General features: G+C 33.3%; 1 protein-coding gene across 2 annotated transcripts in view; it reads right to left on the bottom strand.

The window, feature by feature from the left end:
* Window positions 1-3792: 3792 nt before the first annotated feature.
* Window positions 3793-21436, bottom strand: part of DAAM (disheveled-associated activator of morphogenesis-like protein) — a 98160-nt gene continuing 80516 nt past the window's right edge. For both annotated transcript variants that reach the window (XM_077436897.1, XM_077436896.1), the window contains 17 exons: window positions 12590-12718; window positions 9604-9771; window positions 9290-9523; window positions 9077-9217; window positions 8765-8993; window positions 8461-8688; window positions 8044-8378; window positions 7810-7965; window positions 7651-7725; window positions 7242-7571; window positions 7031-7170; window positions 6789-6950; window positions 6526-6705; window positions 6321-6444; window positions 6001-6243; window positions 5719-5904; window positions 3793-5631 (listed from right to left, as the gene is read on the bottom strand). In XM_077436897.1, coding sequence (XP_077293023.1) covers window positions 5290-5631; window positions 5719-5904; window positions 6001-6243; window positions 6321-6444; window positions 6526-6705; window positions 6789-6950; window positions 7031-7170; window positions 7242-7571; window positions 7651-7725; window positions 7810-7965; window positions 8044-8378; window positions 8461-8688; window positions 8765-8993; window positions 9077-9217; window positions 9290-9523; window positions 9604-9771; window positions 12590-12634 — 3318 coding nt within the window. In that variant the 5' untranslated portion in view covers window positions 12635-12718 and the 3' untranslated portion in view covers window positions 3793-5289. The remainder of the gene's footprint in view (window positions 5632-5718; window positions 5905-6000; window positions 6244-6320; window positions 6445-6525; window positions 6706-6788; window positions 6951-7030; window positions 7171-7241; window positions 7572-7650; window positions 7726-7809; window positions 7966-8043; window positions 8379-8460; window positions 8689-8764; window positions 8994-9076; window positions 9218-9289; window positions 9524-9603; window positions 9772-12589; window positions 12719-21436) is intronic.

Here is a 21436-nt window from a genome sequence, read left to right as displayed (position 1 = left end):
GCAGCTCGGGCGAAAACTCTTTTCTATTTATCATTCGTCCGTAAGTGTGTGAGAGACAGGTCTTTCTATTCATCGCAGAATACATTTTTCAGGCGTCCACATATAAATCATTGCATTTCCATCCGATTAAGCGGTCGTCTGTATTCATTTATTCGGAGGGGGATGGGGGTGTGCTCCTCGTGTTTTCAGCATTAAATGGTAATTTCAGTCGGAAACTATGAAGTCACCATGCTCTGGCCAGCAGATAAAACTCCCCCATCTCTATCGTTCGAAAACATCCTATTATATTTTTCACACATGAGTAACTGATTCAAATACGATAATAGCGCTCTGTGCATACATTTTCAGTATAATATAATGCGAAAGACACAATATTACGATCTCAATCAATACTGTAGAGTTGTATTAAGAATACACATCTCATACACGTACATATGCAAATATATAACTAGTATGTATATTCATTTTAAATAATCTAACACGATTCAAGAGTAGGAATTGAACTACGTATCTTCGATATTCTATCAATGACTTCTATAATATTAACTAACTCGTAATTTTATAAACATAATCGATAAATAGAACATAAGTATGTATACATATTAATATATATTTTACATATCTACATTAGATATTTTGAAATGTATTACTTTCTTCGATGTGTTCTGATTTTTGTAATAAAGATAAAGAAAAGGTTTTTTAAAAAATGCAGTAACTTTAAAAAAGTTTTCTTGTTCATTTAGACTCATATGCTCGCCGTTTAAGATCTTAGAAATTGAATATAGTTTAAATTTAAAGTTTTAGGGTGTATATTGAAAGTTCTTTGTAGGGAGAGTTTTCAATGGGGTAAATAGATTTGATAAAATTATCAAGGCATTTTAATAATTTTCATACGTGCTTTTCAGCCGGTGAAATTTAGTGACATCTATCGGCATTTTATTTAATAAATATAATTTTAAAGTTGAATAGTTTCTATTTTCACTCACAGATGCCAGTTTACAACGTAAAAATTCCACATTATTTTTTGAACTTCTTATTAATTTCTGATGTAATTTTATAAAATATCAAAAACTGAACAAGTTATTGCTCACAAGAGTACTGGATAATATCTGGTACAAATCGGGATACCTAGAATATCGAAAAGGATATGTATATTCTTATTCATAATTACAAACATCACTAATTTTTATGATACCTCTACAACACATATTAGCAATAAAAACATAAAGAAGGTTTGTAAAAATCGAAAGCAAGCTGAAAAGAGAAAAAAGAAAACCGCTTTAAAGTTTGAAAAAGACTACATATATATGCAGATAGATTTTATTGAATTAAATTACGATTGAAATGATCCTTTTATCACGAAACATTCAAAATATAAGAAACAAATGAACATTCATAATTGTAATAGTTAATAATGTATATTTTATTTATATTCAAATCACACTTTCGTGACAAATTTATGGTTCTGATTTTCTATTTTCTAATTTGCTATTGCTAAGATATGTTTTTTTGTGAAAATATTGATAAAATAAAACTAAAAAAAAAGATATCTTAGCAGCCAACACCTATTTATTTAAGGGTCAGGATAGGTTAGGTTAAGTAAAGGTTGGCCCTATTCATTTAAGATTAGGTTGTTAGGGTCAGTATTATTCAGTCTCAGTGTCATACGCGAAAACTGAGACTGTGAGACCGCATATTAAAGTAATAACATGAAGGTAGATCGCATACTAAAGTAGATATGGGAAGGTAGACCGCTTACTAAAGTAGCACCCAGTTTTCAACGGAATGAATCATCTCAATTATCTGTTGTAACAGCGTAGATTTATTTGATATCGATATTATATATTTCTAAAAGTTTCAAAAACATATTTTTACTACACATTCCTGTATGTTTGTCCATTAATTCTACCATTCCCAAAGTATATACATATCGAACCGTAAAAAAATATCGGTTCTATTTCGGTTTTCGTTACAGCAAAAATAACGGTCGTTCCAGTTCGGGTCCCTGCATTGATCATATTATTTCACATACAGTCGTGCCAAAATGTGCAGATACTTACCAAAGATAACTTTTAAAATACAAATATTAATGGCTACTAATTGATTGATAAATATATACCAGTCACATTTTATTAAACATCCAACTTTATTAGGTATCTGATCATTTTTATTTTCTTTATTTATCTTTTTGTAGATGTTTTATTCAGATTAGAAATAATAAAACACTTGATCGTTTTTAAAATATTTAATGAAATCAAATATATATATAATATATATAAATAATATACATATATGTATAATTATATGATATAGTTTTACACAAAAGTCTACCAAATGGTAAAAATATTTACAAAAATACAAAAGCCAAACATACCAATATATAAAACTATCAAAATGTTGTATGTTACACGAAGTTCGATTCAGGTTTGATGGGAAATTTGTGCATTTTGGAAAATTAACATAATCAGTCAATTCTTACGCTGACTTATTATTTACTGGTTCGAAATACATTATACTTATTCATGACTAAAGCACAACAATTTCGATACGACATTTATTATTATTTACTGGGGACGCTCATAAGTTCAAAATGATGCAGATATTGGCCGGGATATATTTTTCGCGTATTATCACCATTGCTACAAGTAATTAACACGTTTTGATATTAAAGCACATTTTACGTACACATATAATATAACAGCGCTATTAGATCATAAGATGAATGAATTTAATTTAAAAGATATGAATTTATACTCTATAACAAAATGAACATTGACTAGTTTAGAATTTTTTTAAATTTGAATCGAAATACAACGAGTTATTCCAATTGATGGAATTATCTATGTAGTTTTACCACAACATTCACTTACTTCTTACTTCAATAAGCCTTTCTAAAAAAATGTCTAATTAATATTATACGATAATCTGAGTATATAATATAAAAAAATGGATTTTCCTGCACGCTTCTTAACAAAAACGAATCATGAATATTTAAAACGTGTGAATACATTGCTACACTGTTATAAAAACACATTACAATATTATATATTAAAATCCAAAATAATTTTAAAATGAAAAATTCCGTATTTCAATTCATAAGTGTTTACATTAGCAAATTTGATTATAAACATTCACCCTAAAGATATTAAAATCCTATTATAAAGGTAGGCAATTCACCTATCATATTCACTAATGCAAATACTCCATTACAATTAACCGTCAATTCAATATCACTCTATGACGTAACAAAAAGTGTAAAAGATTTTAAATAATATCAATCTAAGACTATTCCAAAATTAAATATGTTTTGCAATTTAAATAAAAAGTGCTACCAAAAAGTGAGAAGAATTATTTTAACATACAAAAAATTTACACGCTATTGTATAAAATGTGTTATAAATGTTTCAAAAGTACTGTTGAAATATCAGTATACAAATATGGATCAAAAACACTAATCGTATGTACAACATTCAATTCACTGCAGCTAAACGTCTTATATCTTAAGTATAAAAAATTTTAGTACGTAAATTTGTTAATGAAATTGTATAATGAAACATTTGATTGAAATTATAATAAAATAATTGAAAATTAAGCGAAGTGCCATAATAATTTTAACCTTAACAATTTTCCAACATTTTGAATATATATTTATTATTATATGTATTATACTTTTCCGCTACAACATTCACGATTAAATGTAACAAACCTCAGTCGTCAAATATTAAAATGAGTGGTTACATGTGCATGACACACCCTTGCATTCAATATATGTTAAATAATATACAATAAATAACAATAAGTTTTTATTCAAGATCTACTAACTATTCAATTAAATATACACAACTTCACATACGGTTAATTTTAATGATAAAATGATAAATATACATGTTAATGAATGTTCAGCTAATATGTAAATATTTTTCAACGAGTTACAATAATATAAAATCAAAATATAAAAACCACTCGTACAAACTTGTAATTTTGCATCTCAGTATTTTGACACAACGTGGGTTTCATACGTATTGTAATTTGTGAAATATTTATACATAAATATTTTGAGACTTAATTCATAGTACCATTGTGTTATAATAATAATTCACTGATTAACAACATTAATCATTACACAATTTTCATCTATAATATATTTCGATAAAAGAGTGGATTTACATAGTTACCACAGTTATCAAATTAACACAATAGTACTAAATTCACATATAAGCTAAATAAGCATGTATTCATCTAAACTCTACACGTCTAATAGAATATGGCAATAAATTTACAACATACATCGATAATAATACATACATACGTACATAAATGACTGTAACTAAACCAAGTGGGATTCTATGCAAATTGTAAATTGTAATTACATTTAACCGCATTTTAATAATACACAGAATTACACCAAACCCACTCGATTTTTCAAGTCAATTTTTCATATTTTTATGTAGAAATGGCTGAACAATCACGCCTGAAAGATATCAGTTTCCTTTGCCCAGTATATGTATTTAGGAACCCCAATTTTGTAAAATACACAACTTCAATTCCAACTGTCCAATTCATCAGGTTTACATTTAAAAATCACAAAATACATCAAATCGTTTACAAGTACATATGTAGATATTTCTCATTTGCGATACATTAAAACATGCATTTAGTTAGTAATCACTTCAAAAAACGAATTACATTCTAGATTGTCTGATTCTTATATATTTTTAATAAAGATATACATATTATATTTAATTTTAGGAATACTTGCGATAGATTTGTATGAGCTTTATTTGTGGCTAGCACATATGTATGAGCGTATCGGATAAAACCACATTGAATCAATTCGGCAATATGGTAAAAAGTGAAGTTAAAAACACTTGATGTACCCGACACAATGTGTCTTTGCAATAAATTTTAAAAACATATCTTATAGTTCTTGAAAACCATTCATATGCATAAGTATAGCTTTAGGCTAGTATATTAGGAATTAATTCACCTGAATACATTTGGTATAAAAATTATATTGAAAGCGATTCTGCTTATAATTTTTTGAATAAACAATTAATTTTGTCTAAAAAATTTAAACCAATATAAGTTTTATAACCAGTAGCCATATGTATAACTAGCCCATATTCGTACGTATATAATTTGGTTAACATCTATGTACATACATCCAATAACATCAAATCATGGTTTAGTTTGTCATTGTTGAAGAATAGCATGTTTTCCAATATATTCACGAATTCAATAGTAATATTGTGATAGTTTTACATGTGTTCTGATTTATTTGGTGTTCATTTAATTTCTGCCTCCGACTTGTGCTCGTTCTCTGGAATCTTCACGACAAATAGCTCGTGGCGGGGAGTCGCGTCCAGCCTTTTGACTTGCTTTCGACCCTTTACGAGCCCTTTTAAACTTGGCCATGTCTTCACCAAAGACGTCTCCAGTTCGCAAAGCAGATATCAAATCATCAAATTCACCCTTGGCCTGTCCGTTTGCCTGAACGTTATCACGAGGTGCATCACCATTGACATGGTTCGATTGACCATTTGTATGACTCGACTTTGATAAGCCCAACGATTTTGAAACTGACGATAGTAAACTGGACGCTTGCTTCCTTTCCATCGTTCGTTTTTTCAACTAAAATTAAAAATCAAAATCCATTAAAATCATCAATATTTTATATCACATTGTGGGTAGATCTAAATTTTTTTTAATATAAAATACCTCTTGTTCTTGTTTTAATCGTTTTTCATCTTCCTCCTGGCGTCTCCGTGTGGCTACATTTTCAGCTCTAGCTTCAGTCAACGATGTCAAGAAAGCTTCCAATGCACCGAAGAATTCTTCTGGTTGTGCAGTCGCAGCATCTTCACCAAACAAACGCACGGCACCTTCAAATCGTGACTTCATATCCTAAAATGAAAAAAAGCCAAAATGCGTGTCATAAAATAACAAAAAAGTGTCATAAAATAAACTTAACACTGTTAACAAATGTTTCTCGCAACATACTTGGAATTGATCTTCAAGTTCAGTAAATTTGCAATTAGCCTGATTGTAAAATTCTTCCATAACTGGCAAGAAACAATCAGGACTATTAGGCGTATTCTGCTGTCGGTGATAATCCATCTCTCGGCGAATGTCCCCGAGACCTGTTCTCAATGTAGCCATGTCTTTCTCCAGTTGACCAAGTGAAACTTTAGACGCTTCACGAACATGTGGCAAATCTTCTTCAATCAACAAAACATCTTTGAACTGAAAAAAAAAATCAATCTCAATCATATACATAGATACTCTCTAAAGTAAATTTTAAAATATCATATAAAACATACCTTCGTTTCTAAGATTTGTACTAAATAATGAAGAAGTGTCATGTTGCGAGCTTGACTGGATTTCGTGTCAGCCAATCTGTTCAAAGAAGCCAATCGGAACCCGGAAGCATTTCCGCGTGCCCCTCTAAAACCGATAACATAGAATCAAAACAATATTTAATTTAACTAACCACTCAATAAGAATAAATTTTTACGACGATTTTACCTATTCATGTAGTTTCCAAGGGCCAAAACAATTTCCAAGAGTCGTCGTAATCGTCTGGAGCGTTGTACTTGTCGAGAAGCACGTAGCACGGCCGCTGTACGTGCCGCTGCTTCAGCAGAACTGCCACCCCATCGTTTCTTAAATAGTATGGATCGCACTCTTTCACGATAATGAGGGATTCTGAATTTTTAAATTAAAAACAAATCATAATGATATTTAATTTTACATAATAAACTTCCCAAATTAATCAACACAAAAATTACTTGGATATTTCGTATAGGAAACGGTCTGCTCTTGCCAGGTTTTCCAACTCATCTTGATGCTCTTCTAATAGAGCCGCTTCTTCGGGACTTGGTGTGAATTTTAAAAGTTGTTCAACCATATCAATCGGAAGTTGTTCGCCGCTGTCCATTGATAAAATAGCTCTAAAATAAGAATATTGGTATCAATACATTTATTTACCACTTAAATTCAATAGTCTATTCAAACAGAATCAAGTACAAACCTGCATATTTCCTCATCAGTCATTTTCAATTTTGAAAGCAGAATTGTACAATTTTGAGCCCTGCGACCGTCGATAACTGACAATATTTTCGAACGACCCTTCGTTCCAACCTTTGTGAGATCTTCAATCGAACCATCATTCTGTAATATGAGTATAATTATAAAAAATTCTTTAATAAAATATAATTTGATTTTAAATAATGATATCTTACAGCCACTCCGTTCTTTTGGTATGCGCAAAACATTTTATCAATAGCATCCAACTCCATCGTGTCGTATAGTTTGGTGTCATCGATTTCACACCACACAGTGCCGTGAAGCTTTGTATCGGGTAGTTTACTCCAATTGAAACTCTTCAATGGGTTACTGGGTTGAGGAATGTTCTTTTTGATCTGCTCTTTGGGTGGTGGAGGTGGCATTACAGGTGGAGGACAGAATGGAGCAGCGGGAGGAGGAGGTGGTGCACATGGAGGTGTAGGAGGAGGTGGTGGAGGAGGTTGGAAGCAAGTTTCTGGTCCAGAAGAACTCTTCAAATTAATAACCTGAAATTATCCATATATTAATTTCACGTAGAAATGTAAGATATATATTAGTAAAATTAACAATTAGTTTTAAAATTACTTTTGCATCATCTGGAATACTTCCTTCGCTGACGAGTTTTTCAAATCTAAGTCTTTCACTTCTCTCCTGAGCAACCTAAAAATTGATACAAGTGCAAACATTAAATAAAATATTAAAAATATTGAAGAATGATCTAGTAAAAATCATCAAAAAACTAACTTGGTGTTCTAATTGTGCTACACGATGTTCAGCTTGTCTTGCTTTAGCTGCTGCATCGGCATGAGCCGAAGTTTCTCTTTCAAGACGTTCCTTTAATCTTGCTGTAGATGTTTCTAAATCTTCCTTCTCTTGGCTTCTAAGATCCAACTCATGTTCCTAAACCATAAATAAAACAGAATAAAACATCACATATATCATTAACACACACAGTTGTGTATTCTTCACTATGTTAACCTTGCGAGACAATTTATCCGACATATCAGTATTTTCTTTCTCCAATGTTTCTGCTTTGGTTCTAGCTGCCACTAACTCTTCTTCTTTGGCCAGAAGTTGAACGATTTCAGCAACATTAATATTAATCGGTGTTACATCAGGATTGCTTATTTTGCCACAGCTATGTATTGAGTCGGTTCCTTTTTCAGATTGATTGATAGATAGTGTAGAAGATTTTTCATTAATATTCTCTTGGGAACTAGTTGAATTTGCACCATTCACTGAAGTCTGAAGAACAATTTGTTGTATGATTCTATCCATTAATAACCAGTGCTGAGCATGAGGATTATATTCCACTATAAAAAATAATATTTATTACATCACATTCATAATCAACAATTTTATTTTAATTTTTAATCGAAATGAATGTATCCGTACATGGAAGTAATAAACAATGTTCCAGCAAAGAAAGTAAATGAGGATAAGCAGTAGTGTGACTTATTTTACGACGAATTATATCAAACATTGCAGTTGCACTCTTCGTGTCAACATGCTGTTTGTCATAACGCCGTGCCAATTCTTTCTCATCCTCAGTGCGAACCATTTCGAAGAAGTCGATGTGTCTATCGAGCGTTTCATTCTCGTGCAAGCGTAACTTGTCGATCACTAAAATGATAAAATGATAGATTATATAAAACTCTTTCAAATGATATGATTCATAAAAATGTACATGAATACTAACCAGGTTGGATTCCCAACATAAGGAACTCATATCTTAAATGCAGACGAAACTCTAAGCTTTCGACACCGGGACCATAATTTAAAACAGCATTTATAAAAGACATGATGGCAGTTTTTAGATTGACTTCGTCTCTGTATATACCGGTAGATTTATCCAAATCATTAATAATTCCTTGAAATCGAGTCCTTTCAAATGCATACTTTTGGTAGTGCATCATCGCCTCTAAAACCTGATACAAAGATGTTGCGAGGGTTTAATTATGAATTACAATTTTGATAATGCAGATATATACATATATGCAAATTAAAATACCTTTTTGTGACCTCCGGGAACCAAACAGACAGCTCCAAGGATTTCCAATGCGGCTATCTTCGTTTTGATGTTCTCTGTGTTTAGTGATTGTGCTATTGTGTTGATGCAGGAAGAATGCGACAATACGTGTGCGCGCCCATTCTAAAATTGAAATAAAAAATCTTAATCTTAGAAACAATATCTAAAACTAAAAACCAATAATAGGTAACTTACAGAGTTATTCATCAACGCTTTCAAGCACCCGATGAGACTAGTATGCAAAGAAGTTTGTGCAGTATTGTAGTCCAACTTCTCCAAGACGTCTAAAATTGCTGGTAATCCATCTAAATCGATGAATTGTATCACGAAACTGTGAGCTGATGTTCTGAGTGCTGTTTTTAGGCCGTCCGTTTGTGTGACTCTTTGGTGCAACTCTTCTTCCGACACCGTTTTGAACGCTTCCAAAACCTGCAAAACATATTATGTATTAGTTAAGTGGATTAGATTTATTTTAAAATAAATGATAGAAAATTGGAATAGTTTTGTACATTGAAAATCTGTCGGAGGACGAGAACATAGTCGTCTGGGGCACGTGGTGCTTCTTGTCCTGGTGCTACAGGACCTGCTGGTCTCCGACTGCAATAAATCTGCCACTTTTTGGTTGCCGGTAAGCCCAACATGGCCGTTTTGTTGGGTTCGGTGAGATCCAGCTCCTCCTGAAATATTAAAAATAACACATGAAATCATCTAATTTACAAAAACATCGTGGAAAAACTTGCATCATCATACCGTATGCGCATCACTGAGCTTCATTACAGTTGCGTGTCATTGCAATTGCATTACAATTACGGTAATCAGTAAAATATTACTACATATATGTATTAGAGCAATTTTCCAATTTATAAAGGAGGTCAATACTCTAATCAAGGTACCTACTTTACAGCTTGGTTAATATCTTTTACATATCTACATACATAGGTAGCAAAATGACAAATCTGCCATTAGATATGCGACAGATATGTACAAACACGTGCAGTTGGAAGAATTGGATTCTATTCTAGAAAGTAATCGTCTGACAGAGATGAAAGGGTTTGATCGATCATCTACCATTTCGAAATACCGGTCTTTCTTTCACACGGAGACCTTCTATGTAGTTGCGAGAAAGACGCCCAATTAACATCAATCATCGATCAAAGCCCGTGATATTTCTACTAGTCCTAATCTATTTCGAGATTGTGCCATCATCTTACTGTTCCTAGATATGCCTGGGGGATTTTGATCTTCGACTTCAACATTCAACAATTGCATATGTATTCCATTCTCGAAAATTTTAATTAGGTCATTTGTATATAACAAATGGGTCAACAAGTTTATCTAGAGCAGATAAGCATTGTACAATAGCCATACTACATATAACGGAGAAGATTTTAAGGCGTGGTTTACCCGAGAACGTGAACATAATCGCTCGTAAAAACTATTCAAAGGTGGTCGTATAAAAATTTAAGAGCATCCTTATCTAAATGGATCTTCAATTTATCGTCAAATAATTTGAATTCTCCAGTGCACGTTATGACCTGTACCAAATCATTACAAACTGATGTACGATATGAGTCTCGGCGTTCGAATCGTTAAATTCATATTATTTTATCATCAGCACACTCTTGCAAGAGGTGCGGTGAGATTAAAGGTTAACGTCAATCAATCAAAGAATCCAAAGAAAGGATCCAAAAGCTACAACAAAGGATCCACCTACGAGAGGGACACAGTGTCACATTGCACTCGCTCTTGACCAAAATAAGCGATGATCTCACCAAAACTGTTGACCCTCCTTTTATCTAAAAAGGACAACAAGGCCAGAACTGCAATCGAATCAACTGTCGAGATGCAACAATTTCTCAGCGCCGATGCATATCCACAGCTCCAGCGACTTTTGCAGTGTAGACATGGAAATGTCAGATCGAATTTGATTTCTACTTCGCGATAAGTGCATTTGTCATGTTGAGATACGCAGCGGTACTATTTCGACTAGACATAGGCGTGGTCGCAATTTAAATACCCGTCAAAGCGAACGCTGGTCAACGAACGGTTCAATTGCATTCGTTCAATCTATGCAAATATAATTTCGCCAGTAAAATATAATTACTACATCTCCCTAAATCTCGTCAGACCTGAACACATACGTAGTATATTTAACAACCATGCTCCATTTTGAATATATTGTTACAGAAAACTTCCAGGAATTGTAGAAGGCTTAAGCTTAACCCTTTTGAGTGCTGACGTCTTTTTTGTTGAAAGCCCACCACGCTGAAAATTTCGCCAACATTTCCAACTAGAATTATTTGAAAATTCAATAGAAAAATTGTAGCTAATCCAAACAAACCCTAGATAACTACCGTTGAGGATTTCGAGTTTTGTAAAGGTGTGTTTAGACTCTCTAATATATCTTGCCAGCAACGTGGTCTAGTGGTGAATGTTGAATTATTTCGTAATTGATGTTACGAGTTCGATTCCCCGCTAAGTCTCGTTGGCCAGACCTTGATTTGTCTAGGTCGATCGTTTCTTATCAGAATTTGCCAATTTTTCTGATTTTCATTGAAACGATTCCTGTAAAATTGGCGTTTCCTTCCCAATTTTCTGTTGCGAACTTTAAATTATTGTTATATCTTAGGTTTCGCCATATTGCTCACCATAGATTTCTCTGTGGTTTTTTATCGAATATAAAATTCGTATTGTTACATGAAAGTTATTTATCGTATTAATACGATGTTTGTAATATATGTACATATACTGACCATAGATGTCAGATATTTAGATTTACATGTATCTATGTAATAATTATGTGGAACAGGAAGGCGCATTTGGGGTTTACCTGTTAAGCCTTCCTGGTATATTTGTATATATGTATATATGTATCTTGCAACCATATAAAATAAACAAAAGAAGTCTATTAATGAATGTATTTTTCCAAAACTAGTTCCATCTTCTTCATTGTTGTTTAAATTTAATACTCAAAATCTAAATGCCAAGCCACAATCTAAAATACTCAGCAGTTAGGGATTTCCATCGATAAATTCTGCTATGGTTATAAATTAAGAAATTTCGGTGTAAAGCAATCTTTATAAACGTTGACAAATGAATGACACGGATTACACGACCCATGTTCAATGCATTTTTTTCAATGCTACCTGGAAAGGCTTAGCGGGTAGTGTTCTTGTTTAATTTGTACGGTTCGGTGATTACTGGTCACAAAGTACTCCTCACAAAGTCACTAAAATCTCTATAACGGAACATCTGGCAGCCGAAAAGTCCATCATACTAATGATAACTATCATACTAACGAGAACTTGAGTGCCAAATATTGTGTATTCGCGTATTTTTCATGGCAAAAATTGGCAAAACGCCGATCGGCGTTGGTCAGCATTCAAAGGGCTAAGGCGTTTGAACTACGCATAAGAGGAATGTCTAGAAGACAACATATATAGATATATATAAAAGTAATAATAAAAAAACCCGGTGATGAAATCTTAAACTTACCACCAGCTCTGCGAATTTGGAGTCCAATTCATCTTGAGGTGGCATCGGTAGCGTAGGTGTGATGGGTTGTAGAGATAGAGTGCCCGCATGGTCGACCACGCAGTATGTGATCTCCGGAGGTTCGTCATTCTGCAAAAAAAGCAAAAAATTTCGGTCAATTTAAGCTGGTTGAATAGCGTCGGTTACGAACTTAATAATAATCGTCAAACGAGTGTGACTATTCGCACGAAGTCGCCGTCAAATGTGTCGTGTTTCGAAAGATGACCCAAATCGATAGAGACATCCTCACATTCCTCATGCTGCTCTTTTATAAATTTTCACCGTATATAATCTTATTAAGAAATTTTAATGAACTTTGCTCCAATTAAAATCTTCCGACAAACTAACGAACTACATACACGAAGTTTGAACTAATGCATTTAACCGGAGCGTGCAGTATTTGGACAGTTGATGAAATCAACTACATTACACTCTTCACACATGTACATGTGAATATGTGGAGTGAATGCAACTGTTAGACAATCCATCGAAAAATGTTTAAAATACGGTACTCTACTCACTACTGCTTAGTGATTTTTCACATTTTACATAATTAGAATAGTTGTCATGCCGTTATATTTAATTTATTTCAATCGAACATGTATGTAAACTCGCCTTTATAGATCGCTCCAAAGCGACGATTCTATTAATACAGATACAATACAATAATATAATATGCGCCTATCATATGTACAAATGTGTGCAACGCACACAGGCGGCCGAATTATAAAGGCGTTATTACCTAAGTTGTATTATTGTATACTTGTGGATTGCTGTTGCAAAGTTACAACTTGTAACACATCCGAACTATAATTCGGGGAAATATCGATATAGCAGGTATAGCTTCGGTCTGCATAGTCTTTTATCTTCTATTATCTTTGCAATTGCCAGATGTATTTCTTCAAGGATGTTGAGTATAGGTTGGTCATCGAAAGAACAACGTCGTAGATGTGGGATTGGGGGTAAAAACAATATATTTTCATGAATGAACTTGAAAACGTAAAGTCTCTCTTTTCGTCTGGTCCTGTTCAAAACTAAACATTTTGGTTTTCGGTCTGTTTTTCTGGTTAATTTTTATTTATATTTCTCACAAGGTAAGATTTTTGCACTGCTCGCATTCACTTAATTTATTAATATTGTTCCGTAGGGGTGGGTGGAGGATCCAAGTAAAAGGCCAACAGTCGTTTCACAGCATTTGTTGATGATTAAGGAGGTACACGCACTGGCAGTGCTCAGTCCAGAATCACATGATATCGCCTAAGTATCGCCTTATAAGGGATAGATCTCTCAGGACATCTTCGACGTCTAATTTGTTTACCTATTGTTATAGTCACGTACGGATATGTCTTCCCACGACATTCGCTCCCGCGGAACAGGTCAATTCTGGGAAGTGCAATCATTGTTTATCTTTCATGCACTTAGCTTATCGCTAATCCTTAAAACCACTTACACCGGTCACACGGTCTCTCAGGACGCTACCCGGCCTAATCCGATCGCAATTACTCGGCGGCTCTTTTTAGTATACGTAACAATATGATTTATACAAATGTTGATAAAATTAAAGAGCGGCCGATTCTAGTTTGCACACAGGCGGCCGAACTCCTAGGCGCGGCCCTGAATATAAGCATTTCTATACAATGCGAATTCATACAAACATCATCCACAGTGACATCTATGGAGAAAATTTTGCAGCATTTTATCATAGAAATTGGCTAATTTCAAGACGCTGAAAAGCTTGAGATTGGAAAGGAAATGCCAATTTACAGGAACCGTTTTAAGGATAATCCAAACAATTGGCAAACTCTGAAAGGAAACGATCGACCTGGAGTCACAAACCAAGGTCTAGCCAACAGCTATAATAGTGGAAATCAAACCGTGACCACTCCGTTCGAAAGCTTTAAATGCAAACAACGCTGCTGGTTTTAAATTTTCAGATATTTCAGATAGTTTATAATGGAAATTTTTATCGCATTACCAAAGGTCGTTTACCCTAAGCCTCATTGGTTAATTATTCAAAGCGTATACACCCAAAGGCTTAGAACGTTCTTTACATTAATTAGTACATACTGTAATATATATAAATATATAATAAAAAAATTTCGCCTCTCTCCAGACAGTCCATCAGCAAAACCAAAGGCGACAATGGTAAGACAACTTTTTATATTTTGATGTTTTCATTACCGGTCCAAATTATGATGTCACGACAACGGTTTAATACCTGAATTTCCGGAATTCATTCACTAATGCTTGAGGAAAAGCATATACGTGTATAAAATTAATTCAAATATGATCGGCCTAGTGAAAAGCGATAACAAGTGGATTCACAAGGTTTTTTTAATTTAGAGTAGTCCCTAAGTAGACCACGGAACGCACAACTTTGTGAAACACTATTCTAGAACATTGGCATAGATTTAAATATCAAAAGAGACATTTTTTAATCTCAGTTTTTGATAATTTCAATCATCATTATCATTACAATCGATTAAAATCTAAATGCTTAATCCTTTTAACACCTGTTTGCATAATTTAATCAAACCGTTGGATGACTCATCGATACATTTGTCAATGTGAAAAAAATCACCATGGAAAGTGTTGTAGAGATGTTTGCCAGAAGGCTAGACATAAATATATGGTCATCGGTTTGCCTGACGGTCATTATGTACATATATCTCTCCAAAAATCTAGATTACTACTATTTCGCACTGGAGGCGAAACGAAACTAAAAAAAATACAATAACAACAAATCGAAAGTAAAATCGAACACATTCGGAATGATTTATTAGATCGGATTGGTATGACATCATGAAATTTTCAATGCGGAGAAATGCGGCGTAGTCGCATTCCTCGAAAGTCTGGCGAAAAGGAGATAACGAGCTCGTTATATACGAGTATGAACGCGCGAAACCTCAACGAGAAGACTATCATCGATGACTTGGCGAAATATGCACATCGTTTACAACCTTCAATCAAAGATTGACGAATCTATTATCCACACACCGATAGAATATTTTAAAATGTAAATAAATTTTTACGCAACTGTCGACTGTCGACATTGACTTTCGCCAGATAATAATAAACAATTCAAGCAATTCGATAAGTTCTACATTATACATAGAGACACGTATTTTGGGCATTTTGTAAAATTAATTATTTTTAAGATTAAATTTTTGTCTATGGTCAATCTCTTTAGGGTTATGTCCGTATTATTGCGTTAGCAACATCACTGTGTTTGTTTGCTTTCGAAGTTCCGGAAAGTTTTGATCGTTGTCGAAGTTTTGTTGTTCTGTGTAATAAAATTTAATTTATGTATGGTGAGCATAGGTGAGCGGTCAATTTTTGAAGCAATTGAGGGGATAAAACAGAGCTTGCAGTTTACCATAGACGGTGTTTTCCCTGTCGAAACCAAGCAACTGCTTTTGTCTACTGCTGTAAACAAAAGAAGACAGTTGGAGCTGTGTATCCAAAAGGCTGCTCAAAAAAGCGTCTTAAAACTAGAATCGCATTCAAGACAAAATGAGACAAATCTATTCCTTCAAACATTGAGTAAACTATTCAATCCATCTGTGGCAGGTACAAAATCTAATATTAATATTAAAGAAACAATTTCGTTCTTTAGAAACCTGCTATTGTTTAATGTATTAACAGAGGCTCAATGTTTGGGAGGATATGAGCACTTTTTTAGACAATTATTATAGAGAATATAAAAAGTGAATCCACGCCGGATATGTTGCTATTATTGATGGCAACAAATATTAAATATGAAGAGTTTGGTCAATAGTGTGGATGCTGAAAGGTATTTTGGTAAATACAATATAATTGTTACCGATCGTCGCACGAATCTCAAAAAATAATCTGTATAAATATTCTCCATGTTGAGTTTTAATAAATTTCAATTGGTATTATATTTTTATATTCATATTTTTTGTCTTTGAATTTTTATATTCATGTTTTTTTCTTTGTAATTGTAATTACAAAACATTTTTGAATTTTTCTATAATTTTTTAATTGTTGTGTTGTCTTTAAATTGTATGTATATTTATTTATTTATTCTAAACAGACCATTGTGGAATAACAGGAGTTCCTAAAGCGCCACAATGGTCAAAAAATATAACACAAAAAAAAACAAAATAACAATTAAACATAAATTAATACATAACGAAAATAATAAACTCATCAATTATACATAAAAAAAATACATTTGAACATAAACATAAATACATCCATACATAAACATAAAAAATAGCATTTAATAATAACAGATAAAGTAAAAATATCAAATAAAAAATATAGCATAAGGAATGCCTTGCACCTACAGCCAGTTTCAATAAATATGTAAGAAACAACTACAAATACAAAACATCCCTGTAAGGCCCAAATGGAAGAGAGTTATTCAAAATTTCACTCATAAATCACAATCAATCATGAAAACAATGATGAGCGCAGACTACCAGATAAATGGGTTAGAGTAATTTTCGACAATTTACGCTCACTAAGGTGGAAAATATCACATTCAGTCTCGGCAGCAACGATTTCATTAAGAAGTCGAATAGCTCTTGGAATAGGAGCCATTCGAAAAAGAACTGTGCGGGCAGGAGGTACAGCCAGCAAATGATGATGTCTACCACGCATATTTAAATTCATCGAAATTGTTTATTATTTAAAATTAAACTCTTCATAAAAATAGATGCTAAATAGACGCTAAAATTGAACATTTTTAATGCCCTAAAACGCTAAAATTGAGAAAAATACATGCCCAAAATACGTGTCTCTAAATTTATACACGTGCGCAGTGAAAGGGTTACAATAACGCGGTGAGATACTGTATCGTAATTCGAAATCTAAATTTATGACTTTTTCCCTTCGTTGCAACAGATTTGCATATGCATGTAATATTGACAGAGACAATATTGAATTTTACGAATAATTTTTGGTCATGAGGTCTGGAATTGTTATTTTACTAGAGCCCAGGTTCGCTCTCGATGGTCTTGTACCTATAGAGACACTTTTATATAGAGATTTTTCTTAATGAGTTACGTTTTGTTTTCTCAATTGAAAAGGTTGTAAAACACATTGAATCCAATTAAAACTTGATTGGTAAACCCTCCGGGAGGATCCCTTGAACCCAGGGTTACACCAGTTACGCTCGTTACGCCACTGTTGTCAATTCAAAATTAACACAACAAAAGGTTACAGATGTGTTGCAATATATCATTCGCCTTTCAATCGAGAATCAATCTTAAAATTGGGTTAGTGTGACAATTCGTTTAACATTCAACTGAAAAATATACACACGTACCTCCTTATGCACAAGCATAAAGTTTTCGTAATCATATTCGAGCATAATTATTTTCAATCTTAAGACAAGGTCGTGCGTAGATAAACAGCAGCAATTAAAACATATATTCGAAACGCTTTCTATTCGTGAAAATTAGATGCACTCGTGAAAGCCTTTTGGGAGTGATGCAACAACACGCAACCATGGGAGCGATGCATTTTATTGCACTGGACCGGGTTATAAAATTAAACATGAACGAACTAACACTTTGAATTGGAGATGCGTTTTGATCAACTTTCGATTTTTATAGTACTTTTGGCCATGATTTTGCCGGTAGGGTCGTATTTCAAAGGCACGATTTATTAGACGCGACTAATCATTAAAATAAGAAACCTACGAGTGTGATCTCTCTCGATGGCGACCTTGCCACGGTGAAAAGATCATTATGGTGTGGGATTGAAGGTCAGTAGGGAAATGAAGATGCTGATTGAGTGTGAAGAACGTGCCCTAAGAAAGTTGCACTCGCTAATGAAGACAGCATCTGAAACTCGGCGGATTGAGCTGATTGTATTAGCAACTGTATCTAGCATAATATGGTCATTTCATTATCCAATCTCAAGATCAGTAAATTATTCAAAATTAAATTCTACAATCGGCTGATTGAATTAAAGAAATTGTTTATTCAGTACGCAATAAAATTCCCTTCGATCGTTCGAATCACACAAATTAAGACAATTTACAACAAAGGTCGGGGAACAGTGCATGTTTTACGTCGAGATGGTATCTTTACTGAGGTCACTCAATAACGGCCCTCATCAATTGCATAGAGTGCACAATAATTCTGATACAATCGTTCGAAGCAAACATGAGGTGTTTTAACTGAAAAAAAATTGTTGGCAAGAATGAATGATAAGAGTATACAAACGAAGGTACTGAAACTGATAAAAAAAGCTTTAAGTATTTTGTTTCATTAGATTCTCACGCAAATATTGTTAAGATACAAAGTCTACAAAATTTCTCCTATTGATTCTGCGGATTTTACAATTATTTTTTTTAAATAGGTTTTTGAGCTCTTTTTCCTATTATGCTGTACATTAACATTAGAATAATATAATACCATGATTACTAACAAAATTTAATTAAAATTGTAAAATAGAAAATGATCAGTAGATCAGTAGCTATTAATAAAATAGATATTATATAAGATGTATTGTGAACATAATTTAGTAATAATAAGAAGCAGAAATTATTTTAGACATAAGTATAAAAAAGTCGGTATCCGGTAAATTGCCAAAATTCAATTGCTCGAAAATTAATTCCTCGAATGTCACATTAATTACAATGCAAATTTGCTCGAACATAGTTAATGAGCTATTTATATATGTATATAACATTTTTTTTTTATAATTTATGCTATAGTCGAACCGATCTAGCATGAGACATACGTAAAATGTACATGCTATCGCATATCGTGGAACTGTATATCTGGTACGTGACTATAACAAGAGGTAAACAAGCGTGTCGAGGAAGATGCACTGAGCGACCTGCCTTTTATAAGCAGGTACTTAGGCCATTCCAGGGCACTGGCAGTGCGTGGATTTCCTTAATCACCCAATAAATGCTGTGAAGCGACTTTGGCCTTTTATTTGGATCCTCCACCCACCCTACGCAACAATATTATGTCGTAAAGTAAGAAATAATTTAATAAAAATAAAGAAACGTCCTTACAATGTCAAAACACATTGCACGAATGCGACAGCAGCATGGTTCTTGGATACATCGGATCGACTATATACAATGAAATGTTTATGTATAAAAGTATAGTAAAACACATTACGATAGTTAAATAGGATATTTTTTTATCTGCATATTACTTGATTGTAAACATTTATCTGTATAGCATGAATTATAAAAACTATATTTACATTAGATATATATTGTAAATAGCCAAATTTTTTGAGCAAATTGTATTTTGGGCAATTGCGATTCAATGAACTCTTATTTCAATTAGTTTTCGAGTTACTTACCTAGAACCGCGAATTACACTGTTCGATAAATGACGACTTTTTTTAGTTCAGAGACGAGCCAGAACAATATTTCAATAAACATGTTTCAATATAAAATAGTATTAACAGTGGGAAAAAATCCCAAGTGAAAATACGTACTTTTGACTTTTGATTTGAACTGGACGACTACTTAGATAGATTTGAAAGCTGAAAAGTACTACAAAGGAGAGATAAAATACCCGACTATAGATTCCAATTTTCATTGTGAACAGGAAATCGTCAGATTTTGAGACATCGGCCGAACAACACCAAGATATAGAAAAATCGCACGATTTAAAAAACACATATATCTCCGAATCTTGAGCCAATCAACATTTTGTATTACCAGATTCGTGTTTACTGGGCATGGATCTATAAGAAAAGTCATATCTCGTCTCTAAACCATTTTTCGTGTCGAACAGTATTATGATAAATGCTTGAAAATTAAAGATCAATCAGATTTATTTGGGTATTTGTTTGAACTTTTACTTCAGATTTAGACTATCTGAGCAAGCTGGTTCCGATAAAAAATCACAAATACTGCATACAATATTAGTATGCGACCCACAATCGCACGAGGCGTGTCTAATCGGTTAATTGATCCTTTTCTAATATAACTTTTACCTTACGATGCCAAAATTCGATTAATTTAATTTTAATCGGTGCCACGATCGAGAATTGCCTTTTGAGACTACCAACTACTACCACCACATGCTAAGGTCGAGGTCGTCGAAGATCACCGGACCGGTGAAAGTAAACGTGGTCACGAGACAAGACAGGAGGAGGTACGGTCAGAGCCCGAGGCCTCAGGAAGAAGTTTTTGCGGAAAACGGATCGAGGAACGCGTGCCATACCGTAGAACCACTGCAATTTGCCGTCGATCGTTATTACTTATTAGTTCGTTATCGTACAAAAGAAAGTTAATTGACGATTGCGCACTTGAAACCTGGAGGCCGCTTAAATTACACCGTTGTTATTGTGTCTACTTGTGTGAGTAATATAACAACATTTGCCGGATAATATGGCAAATTTGTGCAGTAATAACAAAGCAAACATGAGAATTAGCCCGCTAAAATAAATTACATTACAGAGAATCGTGTTGAGCAGTTGTACATAATATAGATATAGTGTACTCGTACATATTACATAGTATAAACTTTCCTTTCTTTAATGTGCTGATATTTTTCTGATAAGTATGGGTTTAATTTTGATTTTTTAATGCTTTTAATAGCTACTGATCATTTTCTATTTTACAATTTTAAAGCCGATTGTGTTTAGGTAAACTGTGTGGTATAGACATTTTGTTGTAATCACCGAGACTCTTCACAAGTGTGTTAGTATGGTTATTAGTGATTCTGTCATAGAATCTACTGGTTAGTTTGTTAGTAATGTCTGTAACAAACGGAATATTATTTATAGCATGCAGTTTTTCAAGTTAGTATAAATGGGTGTATTATAAATTAATTTTAGGGATTTATTTTGTGTTAT

The sequence above is a fragment of the Arctopsyche grandis genome, chromosome 8 (assembly GCF_051622035.1).
Source record: "Arctopsyche grandis isolate Sample6627 chromosome 8, ASM5162203v2, whole genome shotgun sequence".
NCBI lineage: Eukaryota > Metazoa > Arthropoda > Insecta > Trichoptera > Hydropsychidae > Arctopsyche > Arctopsyche grandis.
Note: the sequence above shows the minus strand (reverse complement) of the source record. Positions and strands in the feature narration are given on the sequence as shown.